General features: G+C 43.4%; 1 protein-coding gene across 5 annotated transcripts in view; it reads left to right on the top strand.

The window, feature by feature from the left end:
- Shroom4 (shroom family member 4) overlaps positions 1 to 26,047 on the top strand; it is a 216,931-nt gene that overhangs the window by 158,761 nt on the left and 32,123 nt on the right. For 2 of the 5 annotated variants that reach the window (XM_046442556.2, XM_058578706.1), the window contains 3 exons: positions 11,459 to 11,593; positions 13,938 to 16,410; positions 21,717 to 21,778. In XM_046442556.2, coding sequence (XP_046298512.1) covers positions 11,459 to 11,593; positions 13,938 to 16,410; positions 21,717 to 21,778 — 2,670 coding nt within the window. Of the gene's footprint in view, positions 1 to 6,878; positions 7,260 to 8,880; positions 8,943 to 11,458; positions 11,594 to 13,937; positions 16,411 to 21,716; positions 21,779 to 26,047 lie in introns of those variants that run through there. The other 3 variants (XM_046442557.2, XM_046442559.2, XM_046442558.2) reach the window with 3 other exon arrangements.

The raw sequence follows: 26,047 nt of genomic DNA, 5'->3' as shown, positions 1-26,047 counted from the left end.
CCAACCTTCTTTGGAAAAAGTGGTCTCCTTAGGCTGAGACAGGAGGATTGCAAGTTCAAGGCCAGCCTCAGCAACTTTGCCTCAAAACACAACAAAATAAACAAATAAAAACAAAAAGGACTAGAGATGTGGCTCAGTGTTAAAGTACCTATGGGTTCCATTCTCAGTACTGAAAGAAAGAAAGAATGAAAAAGAAATAAGGAAAGGAAGGAAGGAATAAAGATTTATTCCCATTTATAAATGGAGTAATAGAAACAGAATGTCAAATGTAATGACCCCAGTCAGATGAAGTGATCACTCCCTTCTTGGAAAGTCAGAAAACACCCTCCTGCTATGCATGCTCTAACAATCAGAGGGTCTTTATTTTCATCACAAGATTCCCTACTTATTCTTATTTCTTATCTGGATTTCTTTAGAGCCAGAGATGAATCCTGAGGTGGAAGGTGTAGATGAGGATCCAGCAGATTTTCATGGAAGAACTTGACCTGTCTATTCACAGGGAAAGGGGATGGGAAGGTAGAACTGAGTACCGAAATCATCCCCTTCTCCCAAATGTATTCATCTCTTGATGTCCCAGATTATAGTTTTCCCAGAATGACACCAGCCGTTGTCCTGAAAGTTCTCTTTAAAATCTCTCTCTCTTACAATATTGAGGTATGTTCCTGTTATCCCTAGTTTTTCTAGAGTTTTGAACATAAAGGGATGCTGTACTTTGTCGAATGCTTTTTCCGCATCTATCGAGATGATCATATGGTTCTTATTTTTAAGTCTATTGATGTGGTGAATAACATTTATTGATTTCCGTATATTGAACCAGCCTTGCATCCCAGGGATGAATCCTACTTGATCATGGTGCACAATTTTTTTGATATGTTTTTGTATCCGATTCGCCAGAATTTTATTGAGGATTTTTGCATCTAGGTTCATTAGAGATATTGGTCTGAAGTTTTCTTTCTTTGAAGTGTCTTTGTCTGGTTTAGGTATCAGGGTGATGTTGGCCTCGTAGAATGAATTTGGAAGGTCTCCCTCTTTTTGTATTTCCTGAAGTAGCTTGAAAAGTATTGGTATTAGTTCCTCTTTAAAGGTTTTGTAAAATTCTGCTGTATACCCATCCGGTCCTGGGCTTTTCTTAGTTGGTAGTCTTTTGATGGTTTCTTCTATTTCCTCAATTGATATTGGTCTGTTTAGGTTGTCTATATCCTCCTGACTCAATCTGGGCAGATCATATGACTTCAGAAATTTATCTATGCCTTCACTATCTTCTAATTTATTGGAGTATAAGGATTCAAAATAAATTTTGATTATCTTCTGTATTTCTGAGGCTAGCATCATTCTGAATGGAGAAAAATTGAAGGCATTCCCTCTAAAATCTGGAACAAGACAGGGATGCCCTCTCTCACCACTTCTGTTCAACATAGTTCTCGAAACACTGGCCACAGCAATTAGACAGACGAAAGAAATTAAAGGCATAAAAATAGGAAAAGAAGAACTTAAATTATCACTATTTGCAGATGATATGATTCTATACCTAGCAGACCCAAAAGGCTCTACAAAGAAACTATTAGAGCTAATAAATGAATTCAGCAAAGTGGCAGGATATAAAATCAACACGCATAAATCAAAGGCATCCCTGTATATCAGCGACAAATCCTCTGAAATGGAAATGAGGACAACCACTCCATTCACAATATCTTCAAAAAAAATAAAATACTTGGGAATCAACCTAACAAAAGAGGTGAAAGACTTATACAATGAAAACTACAGAACCCTAAAGAGAGAAATAGAAGAAGATCTTAGAAGATGGAAAAATATACCCTGTTCATGGATAGGCAGAACTAACATCATCAAAATGGCGATATTACCAAAAGTTCTCTATAGGTTTAATGCAATGCCAATCAAAATCCCAACGGCATTTCTTGTAGAAATAGAGAAAGCAATCATGAAATTCATATGGAAAAATAAAAGACCCAGAATAGCAAAAACAATGCTAAGCAGGAAGTGTGAATCAGGCGGTATAGCGATACCAGACTTCAAACTATACTACAGAGCAATAGTAACAAAAACAGCATGGTACTGGTACCAAAACAGGCGTGTGGACCAATGGTACAGAATAGAGGACACAGAAACCAATCCACAAAACTACAACTACCTTATATTTGATAAAGGGGCTAAAAGCATGCAATGGAGGAAGGATAGCATCTTCAACAAATGGTGCTGGGAAAACTGGAAATCCATATGCAACAAAATGAAACTGAATCCCTTTCTCTCGCCATGCACAAAAGTTAATTCAAAATGGATCAAGGAGCTTGATATCAAATCAGAGACACGCCGTCTGATAGAAGAAAAAGTTGGCTACGATCTACATACTGTGGGGTCAGGCTCTAAATTCCTCAATAGGACACCCATAGCACAAAAGTTAATAACTAGAATCAACAAATGGGACTTACTCAAACTAAAAAGTTTTTTCTCAGCTAAAGAAACAATAAGAGAGGTAAATAGAGAGCCTACATCCTGGGAACAAATCTTTACTCCCCACACTTCAGACAGAACCCTAATATCCAGAGTATACAAAGAACTCCAAAAATTAGACAATAAGATAACTAACAACCCAATCAACAAATGGGCCAAGGACCTGAACAGACACTTCTCAGAGGAGGACATACAATCAATCAACAAGTACATGAAAAAATGTTCACCATCTCTAGCAGTCAGAGAAATGCAAATCAAAACCACCCTAAGATACCATCTCACTCCAGTAAGATTGGCAGCCATTATGAAGTCAAACAACAACAAGTGCTGGCGAGGATGTGGGGAAAAGGGTACACTTGTACATTGCTGGTGGGACTGCAAATTGGTGCAGCCAATTTGGAAAGCAGTGTGGAGATTTCTTGGAAAGCTGGGAATGGAGCCACCATTTGACCCAGCTATTCCCCTTCTTGGTCTATTCCCTAAAGACCTAAAAAGAGCATGCTACAGGGACACTGCTACATCGATGTTCATAGCAGCTCAATTCACAATAGCAAGACTTTGGAACCAACCCAGATGCCCTTCAATAGACGAATGGATTAAAAAAATGTGGCATTTATACACAATGGAGTATTATACAGCACTAAAAAATGACAAAATCATAGAATTTGCAGGGAAATGGATGGCACTAGAGCAGATTATGCTAAGTGAAGCTAGCCAATCCCTAAAAAGCAAATGCCAAATGTCTCCTTTGATATAAGGAGAGTAACTAAGAACAGAGTAGGGACGAAGAGCATGAGAAGAAGATTAACATTAAACAGAGATGAGAGGTGGGAGGGAAAGGGAGAGAAAAGGGAAATTGCATGGAAATGGAAGGAGACCCTCAGGGTTATACAAAAGAACATACAAGAGGAAATGAGGGGAAAGGGAAAAATAATACAAGGGGGAGAAATGAAGGTCAATAGAGGGGGTAGAGAGAGAAGAGGGGTGGGAGGGGAGGGGAGGGGGGATAGTAGAGGATAGGAAAGGTAGCAGAACATGACAGTCACTAGTATGGCAATATGTAAATCAATGGATGTGTAATTGATGTGATTCTGCAATCTGTATATGGGCTAAAAATGGGAGTTCATAACCTACTTGAAGCAAAGTGTGAAAGATGATATATCAAGAACTATGCAATGTTTAGAACAACCAACAATAAAAAAAAATAAAATAAAATAAAAAAATCTCTCTCTCTCTCTCTCTCTCTCTCTCACACACACACACACACACACACACACACACACACACAATTTCCCCCTTGGTTTTTGTCTATAGTAAGGAAGGGTCCCTGGATCACCAGGCTTCAAGGTCTTCCAGCCAACAGTGAAGTGGGGGTGGGCCTTCAGAGCTCTGTGTCCCTCCATGGTGACCAAGCAGCTTTTCCCCTCCTCTGTCAGATAAACAAGCTGTGCATTGTTCTGTCCCCTCCGCTGGTCTGCAGGCTTCCCTTCCTGCCAGGCGGGCCAGAATGAGCTTAGGCTCCTTCATGTGGGGCAGGTGGAATGTGCTCTTTGGGGGGAGGCTGGAAGAGTCACAGAAAGTAAACAGAGCTAATCAAGGACACTCTTTTGTGCTTCTCCTTATCCAAACACTTTCAAAAGCAGAAAGAGCCCACACTCCATTATGGCCTAGACTTCTTGCTAAGCACAGCCCCAAGTAACAGGGGTTACATTTTCTTCTTGCCCTGGGTTGTGCAGAGCTCTGGTTCTCTTTCTGATTGTTCTCTCCCAATAAGTGTCTCTTGAGAGGTCCACTGAAAGCCAGGTTCAGAGACAAGTGGTACCATCAGAGGATATCAGGGAAACAGCCAAGAGGAGCTGCTGGAGATTGACTCTTCCAGAGTTGCTCTACCTTCCTCTCCTAACCTCTCAAGGTAACTTTACAAAGACTCTTCTGGGAGTTGATTATGGTGGATCCATCACTTTTGCTGGCATATATCCACCCTCCTCTGTCCCCATGCCAAGTTCTTATCCTTGGAGAGCTTAGGAAAGAGGCAGCTATCCTTACCTTGTCCCCATCATAGGAGGTTATACCTAGTCACGTTGTCTGGAACTCAGTTCTGCTAAGTGGCAGAGTGTTCCTTTTCTCCCCATGCCATCTTCCAGCCTCTTCCCCCAATCCTAAACTGGCCTAACTGCTGCCCAAGATCTCTTTTCTTACACGAAGATTTCTTGAGTATATCCTGTCTGTGCCCACCTGCCTATCACCTCATCTGAAGATTGCCCAAATCTCCCATATTCCCACCCTGCCTTCCCAGAAACTTCCAGTTAAATCTGCTGGATTCTTATTGACACCTTTCACCTCAGGAACTTTTCAGCCAGTTCCATCAACAGGCATATGTTTCCAGGTATTATTTCCTCAGCCTCATCTTGCTACTGACAGGGTCAGACTGCTGTCAAACTCATTGCACTTTATTTTGTTAGGAAATGGGGCTCAGCAAGCCTCATCAGGCATGCACTTGCATGGGTCAGGTGACTGAAAGGATGGAGGAAGGCACTTGGCAATGAGAAGATTAGGGAAGGCTGGGCACCCAGGCCTGGTGATTCTTGAGGGCAAGGCTTATTACTTAGTATGTTGCCACTCTAAATGTGGTTATGGCTGCGGTAGCAGCAGTACCACCACCACCCTGGAGCTCATTAGAAAGTCAGAACCTGAAGCCCAGCCCAGTGGCACACACCTGTAATCCCAGCAACTTGGGAAAGCTGAGGCAGGGGGATTCCAATTTGAGGCCAGCCTCAGCAACTTAGTGAGATCCTATCTCAAAAATAAATAAATAAATAAATAAATAAATAAATAAATAAATAAATGTGCTGGGAATGTAGGTTAGTGGTAGAGTGCCCTGGGTTTAATCCCCAGCACACACACACACACACACACACACACACACAGAGGGCAGAAAAGAGGGGTTGAGGTTAAAAAAAATCAGAGCTTGAGCTCCAGTGCTGAATCAGAATCTGCATTTTAACAAGACACCCAAAGTTTGACAAGTTCCTTCTCCTAAGTGGCCCTTTCTTTTCTATCTCTGGATTGAAGATATCCATTTTCTTACTAAATACAATATCTTGCCCATTGTTATTTTTGGTAGAAGGTAGTATTAATAACAGATACCACTTATTGCGTGCCTGACACATGCCAGGTGTATTTTACACAGGAGGAAATTGAGGTTCTGGGTCATGTCCAAGACCAAACAACTAGTGAATGATGGAGATGAGGCACCAAGCCAGATCCCTATGCCCCCACAAAAACCTCAAAATTTCCTTCATACAGTACTCCTATACAGTTGGTAAAAGTCAACCTAGACTTCCCTATGAGGTCCACAGGGAAGAGAGGAGAAGGGGCCTCCGGACGTGATTTCCCCAGAGAGGAAAGGGCCTAGCATACTTTTTGTCCTGAGGGAGTTTGCGTAAGCCCTCTCAGGGGCCAGAAATTACTGGAATTGGGGCTAGAGGCCAAGGGAAATGGGAGTAGGATCAGAAACTTTATGAAGGGAAAACCCTAACTCTAATTCTCAAAAGAAATTAAATTCTGATGCCTTAGCCTGGATTAAAGGGTGCAATAAACCCATGTGAAGCACTCTGAGTTGTGGCTAGTGTATTGGTCAATGAGAACATAATTTGGAGACCCAGGCTGGGGCTCAGGACTACTGCATCATAGTATGCTGTAGCTGAAAGGGTCATTTGTGATGATTAAGTTCAATGTTTTATTTTTCAGAGAGGAAACAGAAGCCCAGAGAAGGGGGAGTAAGTTGCCAGAGGTCAGAGTCAATTTATGGCAGGCCACAAATACTGACCCCAAATGCCACTATTTCAGCATTGCTAATGGGCACCTTTTCTGGACTTGGAGTCTCTGGTGTGAAATTGAGGTTTTGTTTTGTTTTGTTTTGGGTTTGTTCATACAGAAATGCAGACCCTGTAAATAAGACCCAGAATGATCATAAGGCTTTATATCTCAGCAAGACCTTCACCTTGGAAAGGTTTTAATTCACTTGCTCCCAGCTTTAGACAATCAGCTGTAGTGCCATTTCTTTGGACCTGGAGGCTGCTCAGCTTGGCTGATCTGAGCTTTCCTTTTCTGGGACCCTGAGGACCTACAGAGATGGCTGGGTGGGGTCAACTCAGTCCAGGAAGCTCAGGAATTCTTTTAAGTGTATGTGTCTGGGGTATTTTTCTCTCTCACTTACGTGTATTTTTAAAAATTCTTTTTAGACACCCGCTTTATCTTTCCCAAACATCATTTCCTTGCTCCTTTCCTGAGTTCTAGCAGTGGCTGGGGGCCCAGCTTCCTTATTGGCCTCTGAGCTGTGGAGGGGGTGGGCCAGGGCTCAGAAGAGGTGGGAGTCGGGAACAGGGGGCCTGTTTATGCTGTTGGAACTGCCTTTCATCCTTCCCTTTGCCACCAGGGTTCCTGGCTAGTTCCTGGAGCACTGTCTTCACTCCTATCTAGCTGTTCATACTGCCTTTCGTTCCCTAAGGCTGTGGTCACTTTGAAGCCCAACTAGGCCGATGACCACACATTGCCTTCAGTGCTACTCCTTCCTGTTCTTGCAACTGGGACCTGACTGTGTCTGAGCCCCTTGGACCACACTCAGGAACTTGGGCTGATGGCTCCCCATCCCAGGAGGTCTTAACTGGAAGGCAGATGGGTCCCAGTTAAGGAAGGGACGCCGGCTGCGGGGTTTGTCGTTGAGAGTCTGAGCTAGCTGGATACCTCATTCTCTCCTAAGCCATCTCTCCGCTCTGGGCAACTTCATGGTAGGTACAGCCTATAGCCATGGCTGCCAAGGCCGCCACCCCTCTTCTCTTCTGCTTTCTTTCTTTAATGCCCTTTTCTTTTTGCCTCCTTAAGAAAGGTGTTTTGGTGTAATGAATGATAGAGTGTGTGTTCAATGCTAGTGCCTGAGCCAGCCTTAGGGGAAAGTGTAAGTGCTAGGTCATTGCCCCCATGTGTAGGTCTGGGCTGCATGGTGGGTGGTTGGAATTGTCTTACCTCTCTGCTCATTTCTCATGATCCCCCCTTCCCCACTGCCCAGGAGGGGTGGTTTCCAGTCTAGGACTACTGAGACGTCCCTTTTCTGACTGCTTCTTGAGGGAATGGTTTGGGGCATCCAAGCTTTCTTAGTCAGACCCCTTTGCGGAGGAGGGGTTGTGTGGTATCTTAGTAGGAGCTAGGGGATCTGAGTCTTGATCCCAATTCATCTGGTTACAAGCTCTGTGCTCTTGGAAAATCACTTCAGTTTTATGCATCTCTGTTTCTTCATCTGTTAAATGGGGTAATAATAGTTCTTACCATATAAGGCTAGCATGAGGAATAATCCAGCTAATGTCTTTGTTGTTCCTAGTGCCTGGTACATCATAACTGTTCAGTAAATGACCTCTGTGAGTTTTTTTAAGTTTATAAAATATCTATGTCAGGTACTGATTTCACACCCAGGACTGCAATTAATTCAGACCATAACTCATAAGAAGGAGATGGTCACTTTCCCCATTTTAGGGATAAAGAATCTGTCACTCAGGGACTGGGGTTGTGACTCAATGGTAGAGCACTTGCCTGGCATGTGTGAGGCACTGGGTTTGATTCTCAGCACCACATATAAATAAATAAAATAAAGGTCCATTGACAACTGAAAATATATATAAAAAGAATATCACTCAAGTGGTTAAGGATATGACTTGGGGGTAAAGTGTTTGCGTAGCATGCATGAGGTCCTGGCTGCACTCCTAGCATCCCCTCCCTCAAAAAGAATAATCTGCACCTCAGAGAAATGACTTGTCCAAGGTCACATAGCTAGGATTTGAATATAAGCATGGACTAATTCTAAGCCTAGTCAAATCGGGAATAATAAGCCAAAACCTGACAAAGTTTTCTCTCCTCTCCTAAACTAGGGTTAGAAGGCTCCAATTCCCTCTGTTAGAATTTTCCTTCTCTGAGCTGTTCATTTTCTCCTAGTATCTCCAAAGCCCCTACTATTCCTACTTCTGAAGAAATCCCAAGGTTCCTTTTGTAAGCTACCTTTCAAAGTGTGGCAAGGGAGTGTCATAGCAAAAACTTAGTAGATGATTAAATCGAGGTGCCCTTTGTGGGTGTTCTCTTGAGCTACCAAACAGGACAAGTTTGAGCTAATAACCATTATTATAGTACCTAGTAGTTACTGACCATTTGCTATGGACCAGGCTGTTTCCCATTTGCTTGGAGAATACTCTCTCTAATCTCTCCAGTCACCTATCCAGGTAAGAACTATTTTTCCCTTTCTTAGATCAGAGAACTAAAGCTCAGATGATTCAAGTGATTCACATAGAATCACATATCTCAAATTCTAGAGGTAGGATTTGAATCTAGATCCTTCTCACTTGTTTTTGTCTCCTTGCCTACTAGCTAGATTACTCAGGACAAGCTCCCAGGAAGACATGGCACTTGAGCAGTACCTTGAAGAACAGGTAGGATTTAGGTTAACAAAAAGGAGGGGACACTCTAGGCAGGGGAACGGTCATAGTGATAACTATTATTGTTTGAAGGGCTGGCCAGACCCAGTTCTAAGCACTTGACATACATTTTCTTACTTGATCTTTCAACAACCCCAGCGGGTAGATACTCGTATTTCTACTTTACTGCCAAGTAAACAAGGATTCTGAGAAGTGAAGAAACTTGCCTAATGCCTCAGAAGCTAATCAGTTGGGATTCAAATCAAGGTGGTCCAACTCCTGAATCTGTACTAGATTTTACTAGAAATTTAACATTAAAGGCACAGAGTCAGAAAGGGTGAAGCTGGATACATGGTGTGATTGGAGCAGACATGAAAGGTTGAGCTGGGTGAGTAAAATAGCCTTTGAAAAACTAGTCCAGTTTAAATGTGAGGCAGGACAGTGTAGGAAATAGGGAGCCAGGGAAGATTCTTGAGTAGGAGAATGCCCTTGATTCAGTTGGTGTTCAGTGTAGTATGATCATAAAGCAGCGACCAGAGGTGGAACACGAAGAGAATGGCTGGCAAGCGGATGCAGTAGTTTGAACACAAAATCCTAAGGGCCTGAACTGGAACAGGATGTGGTGGTGGTGGATTCTGGAAGGAGTGGTGCAATTCTGTGTAAGGGTCATAGTGAGAATGGAGAGGGAGAAGGAGGGGGGAGGGGAGGGGCCTTAGAGATACATCATAAAAGAAGACACAGTAGAACTCAGTACGAGGGGTGGACAGTTAGGGAAAAGGAGGTAGGCACATATCCTGGACCCAGAGAAATTTCAGGAATCTAGGATGTGGAAAAAGGGCCCCAAATGGGACAGGTGCCCTGGCCAGTACAGCCTTAGTATCTACAAGCATAGCCCAGAGACCTAGTAGTACACAGGAGCATTACTGGGAGATGCTTGATGAATTTTTATTGACCATCTGACTACAGGATAGTCAAGGTCACTGCTGCTGACCGGTGGCTCTCATCTTTGTTAACCAACTTTCTCTGCCCTTCCTCCTGTACCACCTTCTCTGTGTCTGGCCTGTTAGCACTCAAACCATGTGCCCCCAGTAAGCCCATGCTCCCAGGACTCCCTCTCCAGGCCTTAGCCTTACACTACTTGGATCTTCTGTTTTTCTGCTGTGGGGAGGGACATTTCTAGCTAGGTTGCAATCTTCCACTGCCCTATAAAGTAGAGAGCTGATTTATCCCACTCTATAACAAAGTTGATGAAAACAGGAACGTATATCTTATTTAAATCTGTACCATGAGTGCCTTATATGGAGCCCAGCACAGTGAATGTGAATAAATTAGTAAATAACGAGTGAATAACTTATCAAATAATCTATCATCCTCCCCCTCTCTCTGGTACCTCCTTATTTAACACCTGGTTCTCTTTGTAGTATTCTCTCTACTATGTATTTCTGTATATTCTTTCTCAGAGTTTTCTCCTTTTCTGACATTTGGTTTTCCCCTCTCTCCCCCTTATCTGAAGTATCTTCCTGACTCTTGCTGTATCATTTACTCTTGTGGACTGTCTGTCTGTCTCAGCATTCACACCCCACATATTTTCTTCCCCACTTTCAAGAATGGCATCTATTCATGTGAAGTATGCCAGGAGACAGGGACAGGTCCTGAATAAGCCAGTCAGTGCGAGATTTGTGGCTGTAGCCTCAGGTACCTGGCAAACCCCAGGCTGCACCTGGGGCCTTCGCCTCAGACCTGTTTTCCTTTATTCACTCCTGACAGCTGGGTAGCCAGTCTCCTCTGCCAGCCTAGTGCTGTGCTGTTCACCACTTTGTCCTCCATCCCCTGGCAGGAGTTGGGATTCCCTGCCACCACTTTCCCTACAAATTCAAGTGTCTCAGCTCCATGCACATCTCATCTTTCACTCTCTCAGTGTCTTTACAATGCTTTATTTGACTGAGGTCTGTGTCTCTCACAAATCTATAAGTTCTCAAGGATAAAGAGAACTTTTGTTCATATCTGTACCCTTAGAGCAACATACATGCCACACAGTAAGTAAACATGCAACAGGGCTTATTAAATGAATGAGTAAAAATTAGAGAATCCACAGCGCAGTGTTGATCCATTCAGATCTCAGTCACTTGACTCTTCCTTTCTCAGAGAAAAAGAGAAAGATTGGCCAGATTGATGTTTCCCCTCAAAAAGAAGTGGAGTTTGGCTCACTGTTCATTGGTCACTGGCTCTCATTTAGTCCACAAGTATTTATTGAGCATCTACTATATGCCCAGCACTATGAGACACACTTAGGATATTCCTATGAAGAAAACAGCCCTGTGAAGCTGCCATGCTGTTTCTCCAGGAATCACTCACTGGATAAAGGAGATTTCAGTACTGGGGGCTGAGACGGGCCACTCAGATTCCCACACCAGCTCCTTGCAAGATGTTCTACCTCGCTGAAGGGAAAGAGGGGGTGGGGCGAAAGCTGCCTGGGAAGTGATTTCAGCCCTGGTTCCCTTAGCCAACTTCCTGTCCCTTTCTCACTGCAGGAGAAACGCCCCTGTCAGTAGGCCGCACTCATGGCATGTGGCCAAGCTGCTGGAGGGATGCCCTGAAGCGGCCACCACCATGCATTTCCCTTCTGAAGCCTTCAGCTTGTCCTGGCATTCTGGTTGCAGTACAAGGTGAGTCTAGAGCCCTCCCCTCAAGGTGAACTGGAGTGTGGACAGCCTGGCCACTCCCCCTCCTTTGACCTGGTCCCTCTTGGATGTTTTAGAACCAAGAGTGGTAAAATGGGAAATGGCATGGGAGTCCAGAATACCTGGCTTCTTTTCCCAGTGTTCTGCTAAGTCTCTGTGGCTTTGGGCTCTCCCTTTCCTTCTGGACAGTGTTTCCTTGAAATGCCTCATTTGGCTTGGGAGACACCACATTGTCCTGCTTCTTACCCTATTCACTAGCTGCACTTTCTCAGTCCGTCTCTCTGATTCCTTCCATCTCCCTGCTCTCTTAATGTAGAAGGACCCCACAGTTCTGTTCTGGTGGTCTTCTCTATCTATGATGATGCACTGGGGCTTCCACCCAGTCCATCAGCTGATCATGGGGCCAAAGTCTCCAAAACAGGGACCTCCCTGATAACAGGGCCTACCTGCCTGGAATATCACTCAATACAGGCACCTCAATGTTATCTATTGTTATTGAAACAGCTGCTCAGGACACAGCCAACTTTTTGACCAGCTCAGAGCCAAAGTGTTGCTTTCAACTACTTCTTCCTTTCTGCAACTAAATCTTCCCTCCAAAAAAGAATTTCTGTTGAGGAGGCTCAGAGAAACTAACAGTTTTCCCTGATTCAGTGACTTTATTTGGCATTGGAAGTCAGGGGCTCAGGGCAGAGGCAGGTTTGTTCTAGAATATACCGAAACATATTCTGAGCTTGGCTCCTGTTGGAGTAGGGGTGTGGTTTTGTTCAGCAGGAAGGGTGGTGCAGTGGGCAGCAAGTTCTCTTGCCAACAAGGAATTGATGGATTCCTAGCCCAGAGTACAAGTGAGCAGAGTGACTAAGGGGCAAGGCAGAAAGCAAGAATTAAGAGACACTGACGGAGGCTCTCGTGTGCTGCTGCTCAGCTGTGGCTTTCTGGGCAACAGCATTTCTGATATCAGCCTGCAATCCCTGGGTTCTAGTCAAAGGGGTTACTGGCATGACTTGGCTCTGTTTGGCTAAGTGTTTGGGAAATGGCACTTAAAATTCAAGATCGTGTCTGCTCCTTGATCCCCCTGGTTTGGCTCTGCTGTAAGGGATGAGGGAGTAATGTTTGGGCAGAGGCCACCATGGTATCAATACTGGTAGTAAAGAGGATGCTGATAATAATAACAACAATTGAGACAGTCACTGCCTTGTAGCAAACCCTTGCTAGGCACCTGAGCTGTATTTATTATCTGATTTATTCTATACAGCAACCCACTGATATAGATATTACTCTTATTCCTGTCTAAAAGAGATTATCAGAGAAGATCTCAGACATTGAATTCATAGAGGCCTGCATTCAAATTGCAGCTCTGATTCTTTAAGAGCTTAGTGAACCTCTCTAAGCTTCTGCATTCTCAGTTGTAAAGCAGAGGATAGCAATCTCTTCCATTGGGATTAAATGGACTATTGTAAAGTACCTGGCATATTGTAAGTCCTCAGAAAAGAATGGAGTAGGGCTGTCATTATAGCTTGGTGATAGAGTACTTGCCTAGCATGTGCTAGGCCCTGGGTTTCATCCTTAGCACCTAATAAATAATAATAATAATAATAATAATAATAAATCATAATAATAATAATTGTAGAATAGGGGAATGCCTAATTCCTTCCTGTCTATACCACTAGTTAGAGCTAGGTGATCCTGGCAAAATCACCTCCTCAATAGTACTTTCTTTTGCAGGGCTTGCTTTATAGACATCAGTGGTTCTCAAAAGCATAGGTCTTATACAGCAGCACCTGAGAAATTCTTAGCTCAGAATCCAGCCAGACCTAAAACTCAAGGATGAAGCCCAGTGGCTGGTGTGGTAATAATACCCACCAGGTGATGCTGGTACACATTCAAGTTTGAGAACTGCTGATTTATGAAATGGTCTGACTGAAATTGAATCAGCCCTTTAGGGCCCTTTTTTAATGCTGATATTCCATGAGTGTGTCTCCTGGCAGAGAGCCATATACTGATTCCACAGGGACAGGGACAGCCCAGAAGCAACTCCAAACTTACTCATGGCAAAGAAATAGTGCATAGCCCCCATGTTTTTCTCCCGCTTTTAATCTTAAGGATGTTTGCTCATCTTTCTTCTATATGTCATATTGTCCCCCCAGTTTACCATGTCCCTATGGCACTCCACTATCCATGTTCTTCTGCATTTCACTTTTTGCCTTATCGCCCTTTCATTTGTGACATGGGTAGCTCTGGGATGCCTGCCTTCTTCAATGTCAGGGCTGGCCAAGGTGGGAAAGGGATCTGGTGGCTCGGCTAACTAACCAGTGTACCCTGTGTCTTACAGTGACGTGTGTGTGCAGTGGTGTCCCCTCTCCCGGCACTGTAGCACCGAGAAAAGCAGCTCTATTGGCAGCATGGAGAGCCTGGAGCAACCAGGCCAAGCCACCTATGAGGGCCACCTCTTGCCCATTGACCAGAACATGTACCCCAATCAACGGGACTCAGCCTATAGCTCCTTCTCGGCCAGCTCAAATGCATCTGACTGTGCTCTTTCCCTCAGGCCAGAGGAGCCAACCTCCACAGACTGCATCACACAAGGCCCAGGGCCAAGTAAAGTCCCCAATGTCCGGCCTAATGTGGCTGAAACCTCAGGAGGTAGCCAGCGCACCAACGGGGGCCATTTGACGTCATCTCGCTCACAGGAAGGCCACCACCCAGGGTCTGCCAAGGGGGTCAGGGGCCCACCACAACCTCCAGTGAGGCGGGACAGTCTTCAGGCCTCCAGAGCCCAACTCCTCAATGGAGAGCAGAGCAGGGCTTCTGAGCCTGTGGACTCCTTGCAACAGAAGGAGAAAGTGAATTTAGAGACAATGATGATTCCCAGGAACCCTAACAGGTTCTGCTGCCTCAGTGGACAAGAGCAAATGACAAAGGAGGGCCATCAGAACTGTGAACTCAGCCAGTCTCCCGAAGCCAGCCAGCAGGGCTCTGAACATCTACTGACAGAGGCTGCAGCCAATGTTCTTGGTTCCCCTAAAGCCTGTGAGAAAGCTTCCACCAGAGTTTCTAGCCCACTCAGTGAGGCTTCAGCAGAGCTACCTAAGACTTCCTCCTTTGGCCGCTTTCCACACCTCACAGGACCTACAGGACATCGTCACAGTGCCCCTGAACAGCTGCTGGCATCCCACCTGCAGCATGTGCACCTCGATTCCAGGGACAGCAAAGGGACAGAGCTTCCCACTGGGCAGGATGGACACCAGTGGACTTTGTCCCCTTTGCACAACAGCCGCAAAGGGAAGAAAATTCCATGTTCCCCTCCAGGAGGAACCCAGGACCAGCCCAGCAAAGAAAGAAAGACCAAGCCAATGGAAGATAGGCCTTTGGGTTCAGGACACCAGAGCCAAAGCAGTTCTACACATGGAGAGACTGATGGACACCCTCCAGAACAAGGTTTCCTAGACCCAAGCAGAGCAAGCAAAACAGGCAGTGAATTGGCCAGCCAGCAGCCCTCTGCCTCTGGCTCTCTCGTTCAAACCAGAGATTGTTCTTCAAGTGCTAAAGTAGCTAGCAGCAAAGAGACAACTGAAGAAGGGGATAGTGAGCCCAAAGAATGTGGCCGGGTGGGCGGTAGGCGAAGTGGAGGTCCCCGGGGTCGCTCAATCCAAAATCGGCGGAAAAGTGAGCGCTTCGCTACCAATCTGCGCAATGAAATTCAGAGGAGGAAGGCCCAGCTCCAGAAGAGCAAAGGCCCCTTGTCACAGCTGTGTGACACTAAGGAGCAAGTGGAAGAGACCCAGGAGCCTCCCAAAAGTCCTCCACTCCCTGCCTCTAACTCAGCTCTTCTATCTTCATATAAAAAACCCCCTAGCCCCAGAGATAAGCTCTTCAACAAAAGCATGATACTCAGGGCTCGGTCTTCAGAGTGCCTCAGCCAAGCTCCTGAGAGCCACGAATCTAGGATAGGCCCAGAGGGACAAAAAAGCCCTGGCCAGAGGTCTGGCCAGTCCTCTTTGGGCCTAAACTCCTGGTGGAAAGCCTCTGACACATCCTCAGACTCTGAGAAAGCAAATGCTCATCATGGAGTCCGTGGAGGTGATTGGAGATGGTCTCCAGAGCATAACCTGCAGCCACATGTGGCACTAGCCATGGAAGGCCCTTCCAGCCCAGGTGACAACAAGGAATTGAAGACTTCTCCTGTCCAAGCTGGGGAGGAAGCCATCCTTTTGCCCTTTGCAGACAGAAGAAGGTTCTTTGAAGAGAGCAGCAAATCCTTATCCACATCTCATTTGCCAGGTTTAACCACTCAGAGCAACAAGACTTTTAGCCAGAGACCAAAACCTATAGACCCCAACTTTCAGTCAATGAGCTCCAGCTATCGGGAATTGAGGCGCCATCCCATGGACCAGTCATATCACTCCACAGACCAACCGTATCATGCCACAGACCAACCATTTCATTCCATATCACCCCTTCAGTCAGAAACTCCTACTTACTCAGAATGCTTTTCAAGCAAAGGTCTAGAAAATTCCATGTGTTGTAAGCCACGGCACTGTGGTGATTTTGATTACCACAGGACCTGCTCTTACTCCTGCAGTGTTCAGGGAGCTGTGGTCCATGACCCTTGCATTTATTGTTCTGGGGAAATCTGTCCTGCCTTGCTAAAGAGAAATATGATGTCCAACTGCTACAACTGCAGGTGCCACCACCACCAGTGTATCCGGTGTTCAGCTTGCTATCATAATCCTCAGCACAGTACTCTTGAGGACAGCAGCTTGGCACCTGGCAACGCTTGGAATTCCAGGAAGCCGCCAGTGCAGGTGAGGACCTGGTTCTAGAGTGGGTGAACTTCATTATTGTCTGTGTGAAGAGGAAACTAGAACCTTTTGAAAATATGATAGTTGTAATTCCTGGTAATGAGATAGCCGTTGTTTCCACCAGATGATTGTTTAGTAACATTGAGCAAGACCCTTAGCCACCAACATCTTAACACACCTGCGCATCTTGAGAGTTAGATACAGTAACTTTTGGTTCACAGATGAATAGGACTGGGATTCTATCCTGTGAAATTGGAATCTGGATGACCTTAAGTGAGTCATTCAGCTACCACAATTTGAAGTTTCATATTATTATTATTATTATTATTATTATTATTATGATGATGATGATGATGATGTACCATGGGTCACACCTAGGGGTGCTTAACCACTGAGTCACATCCCCAGCCTTTTTAAATTTTTTTTATTTTGAGACAGGGTCTTGTCAACTGCTCAAGCCTCACTAATTTGCTGAGGCTGGTCTTAAACCTGTTAGCCCCTTGCCTCAGCCTTCTGAGCCACTGGGATTACAGGTGTGCACCACAGAACCTGACTAAGTTTCATGATTTGTTTTAAAAGGGAAAATAATGTTTATTTCCAGTAGTAAGAAAAGTCTTATCACCTCATCTCCAATGTAGAAGAAAATCATGGCTGCCTCATGGATCCATTTTGAGGAGAACCCAAGAGCAGTTTATAGAGTGCTAGGCCCAGAGCATGATACAGAGCAGCATTAACTGCCTTTAATTTCCTATTTTAAAATTATTTGATGCTGCAAAATTGGAGACCCAGGTCCAAACTGTGTCCATTGGAGACCCATGTCTAAACTGGCTGCTGTTCTGCCTTGGTCATGACCTATCACCCTAACACAAGACCTTACCATCCCCTAGGGTTCTTCTGGGAGGACCTCCTAAGTCCTTACCCACCCACTCACTGCCAGATTCCTTCCCCCATGACATCCTTAGTGACACATTTTGGCTGTTAAACCAGAAGTCCATTCCTGTGTCAAATTGTTGTTCATAGCAGATCTTTGAAATTACTTTTAATGTTTGAAAATGCTTAATATGTATTATTTGAAAAAAGGAACTTCAGGAAAGAAAGAAGCCTTATAAAAAAGAGTACAGACCATACAATTTCTTTTATATGAAGTTCTCTGATAGCTGTTCCTAAGGGGAAAATTTCATAGCAGGGCTTAGAAATGGGATATGGCTCAGCAATGGGCTGGAAAAGGGTATGGAAACATGTTCCTAGATAAAGTTTAGAGTTACACAGGTGTATTCACCAAAACTCAAAAAATGTACACTTAATATCTGTGCCTGTCATGGGAAGTAAGTTTTACCTAAAAATATTATAAGTGACTATCAAACTTTAATAAGTATGCTGAAGTGCTTTTGAAGTATAGTGATATATACAAGTCTTTTTTATAGCTTTGAAATCTTAGATATTTTGTTATACCTGTCCCTAAGATGTCATGGTTTCGATGCTACTGTAAACAGTATTGCTTTATTCATGTTGATTGAAAATTCTTTGTCACTACCCTATAGAAATACAATTATTGGTCTTGTGTCCTGCAACCTTGCCAAAGTCACTGATTAATTGTAGTTGCTTTTTGGTAGGTTATAAAATATTTTGTACATAAGCAATCATGTTATCTGTGAATGGAAAGAATGTTATATCGTCCTTTCCAGCGTATGCCCTTTCATGGGGGGGGGGGGGAAGGGAGCCTTATTGCACTGTCAAGACCTCAAATGCAGTGTTTAGAGGAAGTGGCTAGGGCAGACATTGTTGCTTTGTTTTTAATCTTTCAGTGTTAAGTTTAATGTTAGTTATATGCTTTTGTTGTAGATACCTTTATCAGGTTGAGGAAATACCCTCTGATTCTTGGTTTCAGAGGGTCTTTATTAGGAGCAGATGTTGGATATTTTTCAAATGCTTTTTCTGTATCTATTGAGATGACCATATATTTTTTCCTGTTTTGTATACTGGTATGGGTGAATTATGTTGATTGGTTTTTAAAATAGGAACTAATGTAGCATTGCCAGGATAAAATCCACTTGGTCATGATGTAGTATCCTTTTTATATGTCACTAGATTTGATTTGTAGGTATTTTGTTAAAGATTTTTCTGTGTTTATCAGGGATTTTAGACTGATAAACCTTTGTCTGGTCTCTGTATCAAAGTAATGCTGGCCTTAAAGAATGATCTGGGTAGTATTATCTTCCCTTATATTTTCAGAAAGAGTTCATATAAAATTGGTATTATTTCTTCCAGAAATGTCTGGTAGAATTCATCATCAAAGCCATCAGGGCCTGGTGTTGTCTTTGTGGGAAGGTTTTAAGTGACAAATTTAATTTCCTTCACGGATAGAATAGGATCAATTAGGTTGTTTATTTCTTCTTCAGTGTGCTTTGGTAGTTTGTGGCTTTTAAGGAGTGTGTCCATTTCATTTAAGTTTTCAAATTTGGGCGGAATGAAATCGTTGTAACTTACTTTGAAATGTATCAAGAATTTAAGATGGACTGGTGGAAGGATAGAAGAATAAACAGATACAATAAGGCAATTGTAGCAAAATGCTAATTGGAAAATCGAAATGATGAGCATATGGGTGCTCGCTATACACTATAAACTCCTTTCAACTTTTCAAAATATTCACAATGTTGAAAAAAAGGAGAAGAGGAACTAGAAGGGTCCTGAAGCTAGAACCAGATTTCCTGGATTCAAATTCCCTCCCCAGAATTCACAGTGCCTAAATATTCCCATCTCAAAATGGAGTCCATAGCAGCATCTACTTCAGAAGTTGGTGGTGAGGATTAAATGATGTCATGTGTTTAAGGCATTTAGAACAGTGACTGCCAGACAGTGATTAACTTATAAGGCAGCTATTAAGGTAAAGAGAGAGTTTGGATTAGCTTGAGAGATTTTGGCTAAAAGAAGGACTCACAAGTTGATGATAGAGAAAAGGGGCCAAAGACAAGCAGGAAGTGAGGAGATGGTGGCTGTAGAGATGTCAGCTCAAGGCCAGCAACTGTTTAAGGAAAGGAGGTGTAATTGGCAGGTGCAGAATTGGCAGCAGCAATGTAGGTGAGCCTGTGCCTATACCATGCTTTTCCTTTTGTCCTTGGGGGGAGGGACACATTGGGTTTCTAGTGCCTGTTAGACTGGTCAAGCAGGTCTGCTTAGACATTAGCCCTTCAAACACATGGTTGGCTATCTAGGAGTTACTCTGTGCCTATTTCTATCCCTGCCACCTAAACCTTCTACCCCAACCATGCAGGACCTGGGGAGAATTTGCAGCATGAGTTAAGATACTCCAGCTCTGGTGACAAAGGTAATTGTGGTGGCTCTCTCAAGTTAGATCTGACATCCTGCTCCTTCTGCCCCTGGAGAAGATCAGGGTGCTAATCAGCTCTTATTCAGTGTTATTAGGAGAACTGCAAACAGCACACATTCACATCCCACATCTCATGCCAGTTAGTTTTGCATGCATTGAAGATGATTTCACTTAATAGTAGTATGAAATAATTTATAATAGGATCTTAATTTTATGGGAAAGGAAACTGAGGCTCAGAGAGGTCACACATCTCAGAAGTGGAAGAGATGGGATTTGAATGACATAGTAGTAAGTGACATTTGAGAGTCCACTGGGCACCAGATACATCATTCCAGGTGCCCTGGATGTATCAACTCATTGAGTCGTCAAGCAATTAAGAAATAGGTTCTCTTTTGCTACTAGATAGCTGGGGAAATGCAGAGAGAAGTTGAAGTTACCTGGCTAGTGAAGGGCAGGTGTGGATTCTGAAGCCATGCTATCTAGTTTCAGAGGCCAAGTTCCTAAGTATGCCACACTGCCCCTCCATAATCTGATCACATATTACAAGGTATGGACAGGAAGCCCTGCCTCCCACTGTGGCTGAACAAATTGTGGTATCTATTGGCATCTATATGGTATGTATATGGGCATCTCACAAGGTTGTTGAGACACAGTCTAAGGTATAAGTGATTAGAGGCTCTCTGATATCCCAGATATGGGTAAGGACTGCTTTGGTCTTTTAAAAAGCCAGAACCAGGAAACAAACCTCACCTTTATCTGTGGCTACTAACATCCAAAACCTTCTACATGCCAACCACTGTGCTAGGTATTCTCTGTGCTTCTCATTTAATTCTCACTTCTGGCAACCCAGCAAGACTAGATAGCAGAATCCCTATTTGCCAGATAGGAAACTGAGTTCCAGAGAGGTGGCAGAATTTCCCTCAAATATCACTGCTAATAAGTGTCTTAGCCAATATGTCTGACACCAAAGAACTATGTTTGCTCTACTTCACCAGGCATCTGAACCCCAAAAGGGAAGCCTACTTGCGCAAAAGTAATAAAATTTTCAATGGGACTAATAATGATAATGTTGGGAAAAAGGAATTTGTAAGATCAGTGATGTTTAGGGAAAACTGTGCATTCCCATTGAGCAAGCTCTGAGTCTAGGCCCTGGGTCCTGGATACAAAATTTGGACAGGCCTGAAAAGCAATTTTGCATTCTGTTTAGAGTTAGAATAAGACAACAGGGACAATTTTTTTTTTTTTTTTTTTTTTTTTTTTTTTTTTACGAATGGCACCTTATGACTTGGCCTGGGAGGAAAAGAGCTGCTTGGTCATAACCCTTAAGAAAAAAAAGTCCAGTGTAGAAACTATTCCTGTAGAGTTGGGACTATGGCATCTGACATTTATGTTCCCCACAGATGAGCCAACCTCAGTTCCTGCCATTGGGTGAGCAGAGGAAGAAGAGCCCCTGCAGGACAGGGGTGTACTGGCATGCCTGCCTCCCTCTGCCCACCCTGGGGGAGGGTTGGTGCAGCAGGAGCTCCCACCCTCAAAGCCCACTCAAGGCCAGAGCTTCCAAGAAGATGATTTCTGTATTGGAAGAGGCAGGAGGAGCAAGCAGGTTCATCTAGGAGAATAAACAAAAAGACCTCCATCCCTCAATGCTGGCAAGAGCCAGAGCAAACAGCAAACATGCTAAACTGGTTTTTAAGGTGGTTTGGGAGGGAGTGCAGAAAGAGGGAAATGCAGTATTTCTAGACTACAGCGTCCAGGTCCCTGAGTGCTCTCTGAGTCTCTGCATGCCTGCAGCAGCTCAGCAGGCCTCCTGATAGAAAGGCAGCCTTCCAGGTACATATTTCAGTAGCCTGCCTAGGACTGTAGATGGTACCAACTGTGGTGACCTGGCCAGGGACAGGGTCCTGACCACCTCACTGTTTTGAAACCATCTAGCTACCTGGCTGTTCAGAGTTCCTTAACTTATCAGAATTTTGCTTTGCAGGAATTTCCTGGGGACAAATGGAAATCAATAACAGGAAACAGAAAGACCAGCCAGTCAGGGAGGTAAGTGACCTCTTAGGGATTTGGGATGAGTTAGTGCCTCTGAGGCTTCAATAGAAATTGCTAAGATCTTCATTCATTGTGCTTAGTTTCCTTTGAGGAAACTGGTCTGGTATCCACACCAAGAAATTGGTGCCAGAGATGTAATCCAGCCTGCCCCCCGACCCCCTGATAGCTGGATATAGAACTGATTGTGTGCTAGAACATTTTGGAATACAGAGGAGTCAGGTAGTATATTGTGAGGCATTATGCCCATTAGCTTAAAGGCCTGAGGCAGCCCTCACCATGTCCAAGGATATTTGGGACAAAACTGCTGAAAGAAATGTGAAGGCATAAATTGTGCCTGCCTTGCCATTGGCCGTGGGGCAGTTGGAACAGGCAGGGAGGAGGGAGGACTGTCTAGGTACTGTGGTGCCTTTGCCCCAGAGTTGTTTGGGGCACCTGTTTCTTGGGTTCTGCCACCTTTCTTTTAATGGGACTCATTGAAAACTTAAGGTCTGCTTATTAAAAGTCTGGGGCCTGATCATGTGGACTGTAGGTTATAATTCCTGGAGGAAGACAGGGATATTTTTTATGAATGGTGCATGTGGTTTGGGATAAGGAGAAAAGAGCTGCTTTCCCTTAAGGAAAAAAATACCCAGTGTGGAAAGTCTACCACTGTAACATGGGGCTCATGGCACTGGGCACTCATGTTCCTTAGAGATGAGGTGCCCTAAGTGACTGCCCTAAGTCACTATGAGATACAGAAAGTTGCCATCTCCTGGCTAAAGCTCTTTTAGGTAAAAATTTCACATATTCTTTCAGCCAGTTTTTTCTCAACTGAAATGATACAACGGGCACTTAAATTGTATTGATTCTTAACTCAAACTCCAAAATAAACAAGAGTACAAGCTGTGCTCTGTTCTCCAAGGTGAAGGTACCAAGAGAGAGGACTAGAATCTAAGGCTTCTGATCCCTGAAGAGTCTAGAGTTCATTCTAGGTGTCTGTATTATTCCCTGTGATTTGATGGCATGGTCAGGAATTATTTTGCTTTTTCTTTGACTGGGAAACCTGTTCATTTTCTGGTTGGCAATGGGAAATTGGGGAATCCAATATATGTGGATCATCTACTAAGCACAAAGCATTGGACTGAATCTTTTGACAACCATAGTTTCTTTTGTTGCCCATTTTGTAAGTGAGATCCAGAGAAAAGTCATATAACTTAGCTGAGGTTACAGAGCTAGCAAGTGATGGAACTAGATTTCGAACAAATGTTTGTATGGCCCCAAACTCATGCTTTTTTCCATTCTGCCTGCTTCAATTAGGACCCCTAAGAAAACCTTTCAAACATATCCCTGGTATCATGTCTCAGGGGTCTAGGTCTTGGGTGGGGATTCTATGGGATTTGGGGGGATACCCTTGATTCCCCAGCTCTAGGCTGACTTGTACCATGTCCTTGTGGAAATCACTTCAATCTAGCAAGCCTGCCAAGATTCCTATATTAAACTGAGACCCTTGAGAGGGAAGACCATGTCTTAGATATGGACATAACCACATTCTCCGTGTCTGACAATAATGCTAACATTTCTTAAATTCCGTTCTTTGTTCTAGGCGCCATTCAAAGCATTTTACCAGTATTTATCACTCTGACCTTATGGGGTAGGTACTTAGTAGTTTCTCCTTTTGACATAACAAAGTAAGTCCCACAGCTAGTAAGTTGACTAGATCCAGTCAGTCTAGCTTCAGAGACACTATAGTGCATGACAGTAATTCTCTGAAATGGTTCTCTTGCTGCCTAGTGAAATGAAGTAAGAGGACTTTATTTAAAACCTGCCGTATGTACTGAATTTTGGTAGGCAAGGTGGGAAATACTAGTGAAAGAGCAGCAAGACACACAGGACCTGCTCACAGCTTCAGCAAGGAAGACCAATCCACTGAAAGTTCAACAGCAATGATAATAATATATTACCACTTGCAAAACGACCTATGTGCCATGAACTGAGTTACACATGTTATGTAATGTTTTATGTTCCCTACAATTCTTCCAGGTAGGTATTATTATACTATGACAGCGAGCCCCAGACTTCAGACTATGAAACAGAAAACACCTGGGGAGTTTGATGAATGATGATGGGGAGTTGGGCTGGGGTTGTGACTTAGTGGTAGAGTGCTTGCTTAGCACATGTGAGACACTGGGTTTGATCCTCAGCACCACATGAAATAAATAAGTAAAGGTATTATGTCCGTCTACAACTAAAAATATTTTTTTAAAAAAGAAAAACAGGGAGCTAGTTGGAAATCACCCTCAGGGAGTTTGATTCAGCAGGTGGGGAGTGAGGCTCAATATTTCCTTTTCTAACAAGCTCTCTGGGTGATGCTGATGCAGCTGGTCCTGGGATCACACTTTGAGAAATACTAACTCAGATGAAGAAGCTGAAGTTCAGGGAGGCTAAGTAATTTACTCAATGTCTCACAGGCAGGAAAGAGGCAAGCCCATACTTAAGCCCAGATTTTACTTACACAATTGACAGAAGATAAAGCCTTGTAAAATACAGGGTTTCAACAAGATGCTCCTGGCACATGTTAAAGGGTCAGTACATGATAAGTATTATTGTGCCTTGTGTAAATTCACTGTAAGGCCAAGAAACTGAAGGTTGGGAACTACAGGATGAAAGGCCCATAGAGAATACTAAAGCAGAGTATGTTGGAAGAATCAACATCACTGGTTGAGTTTTGGCCTTCAGTTAGTCCTACCTGAGTTCAAATCCAAGCTCTTCTAATTACTAGCCATGTGGCCTTGACAAGTGCCTCCCCTCCCCTCCCAGTCTCTTTTTTCCCTCCTTTCCTCCCTCCTTCTTCTCTCTCTCTATATATCTCTTTCTCCCCTCATTTGCAAAATGGGGTAAGAGTACCTATAATCAAATGATTGTTGAGTCTTAAATGAGTTTATATATGTAAACTCTTGAGAACAAAACCTGGCACTTGAGACCCTCAGCAAGTTTTAGTTGTGATACTAAGGAGAAGGAAGAGGAACTTCAGCAGCAATAAGATAAGAAAGGTGACTAGTAAAGCCTTGGACCAGAAGGGGTAGGCCTTCAGAACTGGATAGGATCACAAACATGGGCGCAATTAAAGATCACCGATCAACAAATAGTGCTAAGATAGAGTTAGATAGGAGTAAGAAACTCTGGGGTACTATTGCACCATATGGTGATTACAGATAAACATAATGAATGTGCATTTCAAGAAGCTACAAGAAAGGATTTGGAAGGTTTTCATTATAAAGAACTGATAAATGTTTAAGGAAATAGCTACGTTTAACATGATTTCAACAGTATGCAATGCGTATGTGCATCAAACATTGCATGGAGCACATTAATATGTACTTTTATGTTTTTATGTATCAGATTAAAAAATAAATTGAGAGACTGAGGCTGTAGCTCAGTGGTAGAGCACTTGCCTGTCACACAAGAGGCCCTGGGTTTGATCCCCAGCACTAGAAAAAATTTAATGAATTAAAATTAATTAGAAGATCAACAATCAGGTAAGTGAGTTCATAAATGTGGTACCTTAGGGAACTTGGCAGTATTTGCAGCCTAGATGACTTGAAGTGAGACCAGTTGTGGCAGTGATACAGGCATGGAGGAGTGTGGCATGGCCTAGACTGGGGAAGTACAGATACAATAGAAACGGAGCAGAAGACATAGATAAATATGTGAGATATTTGGGGAGAAAAAGTTTGTTTTGATGAAAACAATATTACAGGAAATTAAAAACAGAAGAATAAGGAGACTTGTTCCTACCACCTTAGCACTCTGAATATTTTCATTTCCCTGCCTGCATCATCTATAGGTATGGAGATTATTTTTGGCATGGTTATAATAACTATGTAGATGTGCTTTCCTGTGTCCTGATTTCCCCGACCAAACTGCATTATGCAGTATGGCAAACAATTTTTCATGCTGCTATACAGACTCCCTCAATATTAGTGGCTATATAATATTTCACCAGCTTAATGTGTTCTAATTTGCTTAATCATTCCTAAATTGTTGGGTAATTAGGTTGTTTCCAATATCTTGCTATTATAATGTAATGCTGCAGAAACATTTTGAATAGCAATAGCCTTTTTCTCATTTTGAATTATCTCATTAAAAACAATTATCTGGAGTTGGGATTACTAGTTCAAAGAATATGAACATTCTTATAGTTCTTTGTAGATTTCACCAAATTGCTTTCCCCCGGAAGGGTTTTTACACTGCCATTAGCAATATATGAGGATAAGTTTACCCTAA

The sequence above is a fragment of the Marmota monax genome, unplaced genomic scaffold (genome assembly GCF_021218885.2).
Source record: "Marmota monax isolate L192 unplaced genomic scaffold, Marmota_monax_Labrador192_F-V1.1 WCK01_AAM20220418_F8-fsc00170, whole genome shotgun sequence".
In the NCBI taxonomy this organism is placed as follows: domain Eukaryota; kingdom Metazoa; phylum Chordata; class Mammalia; order Rodentia; family Sciuridae; genus Marmota; species Marmota monax.
The sequence above is the reverse complement of the archived record's forward strand: the minus strand, read 5'-3'. Positions and strand labels throughout refer to the sequence as shown.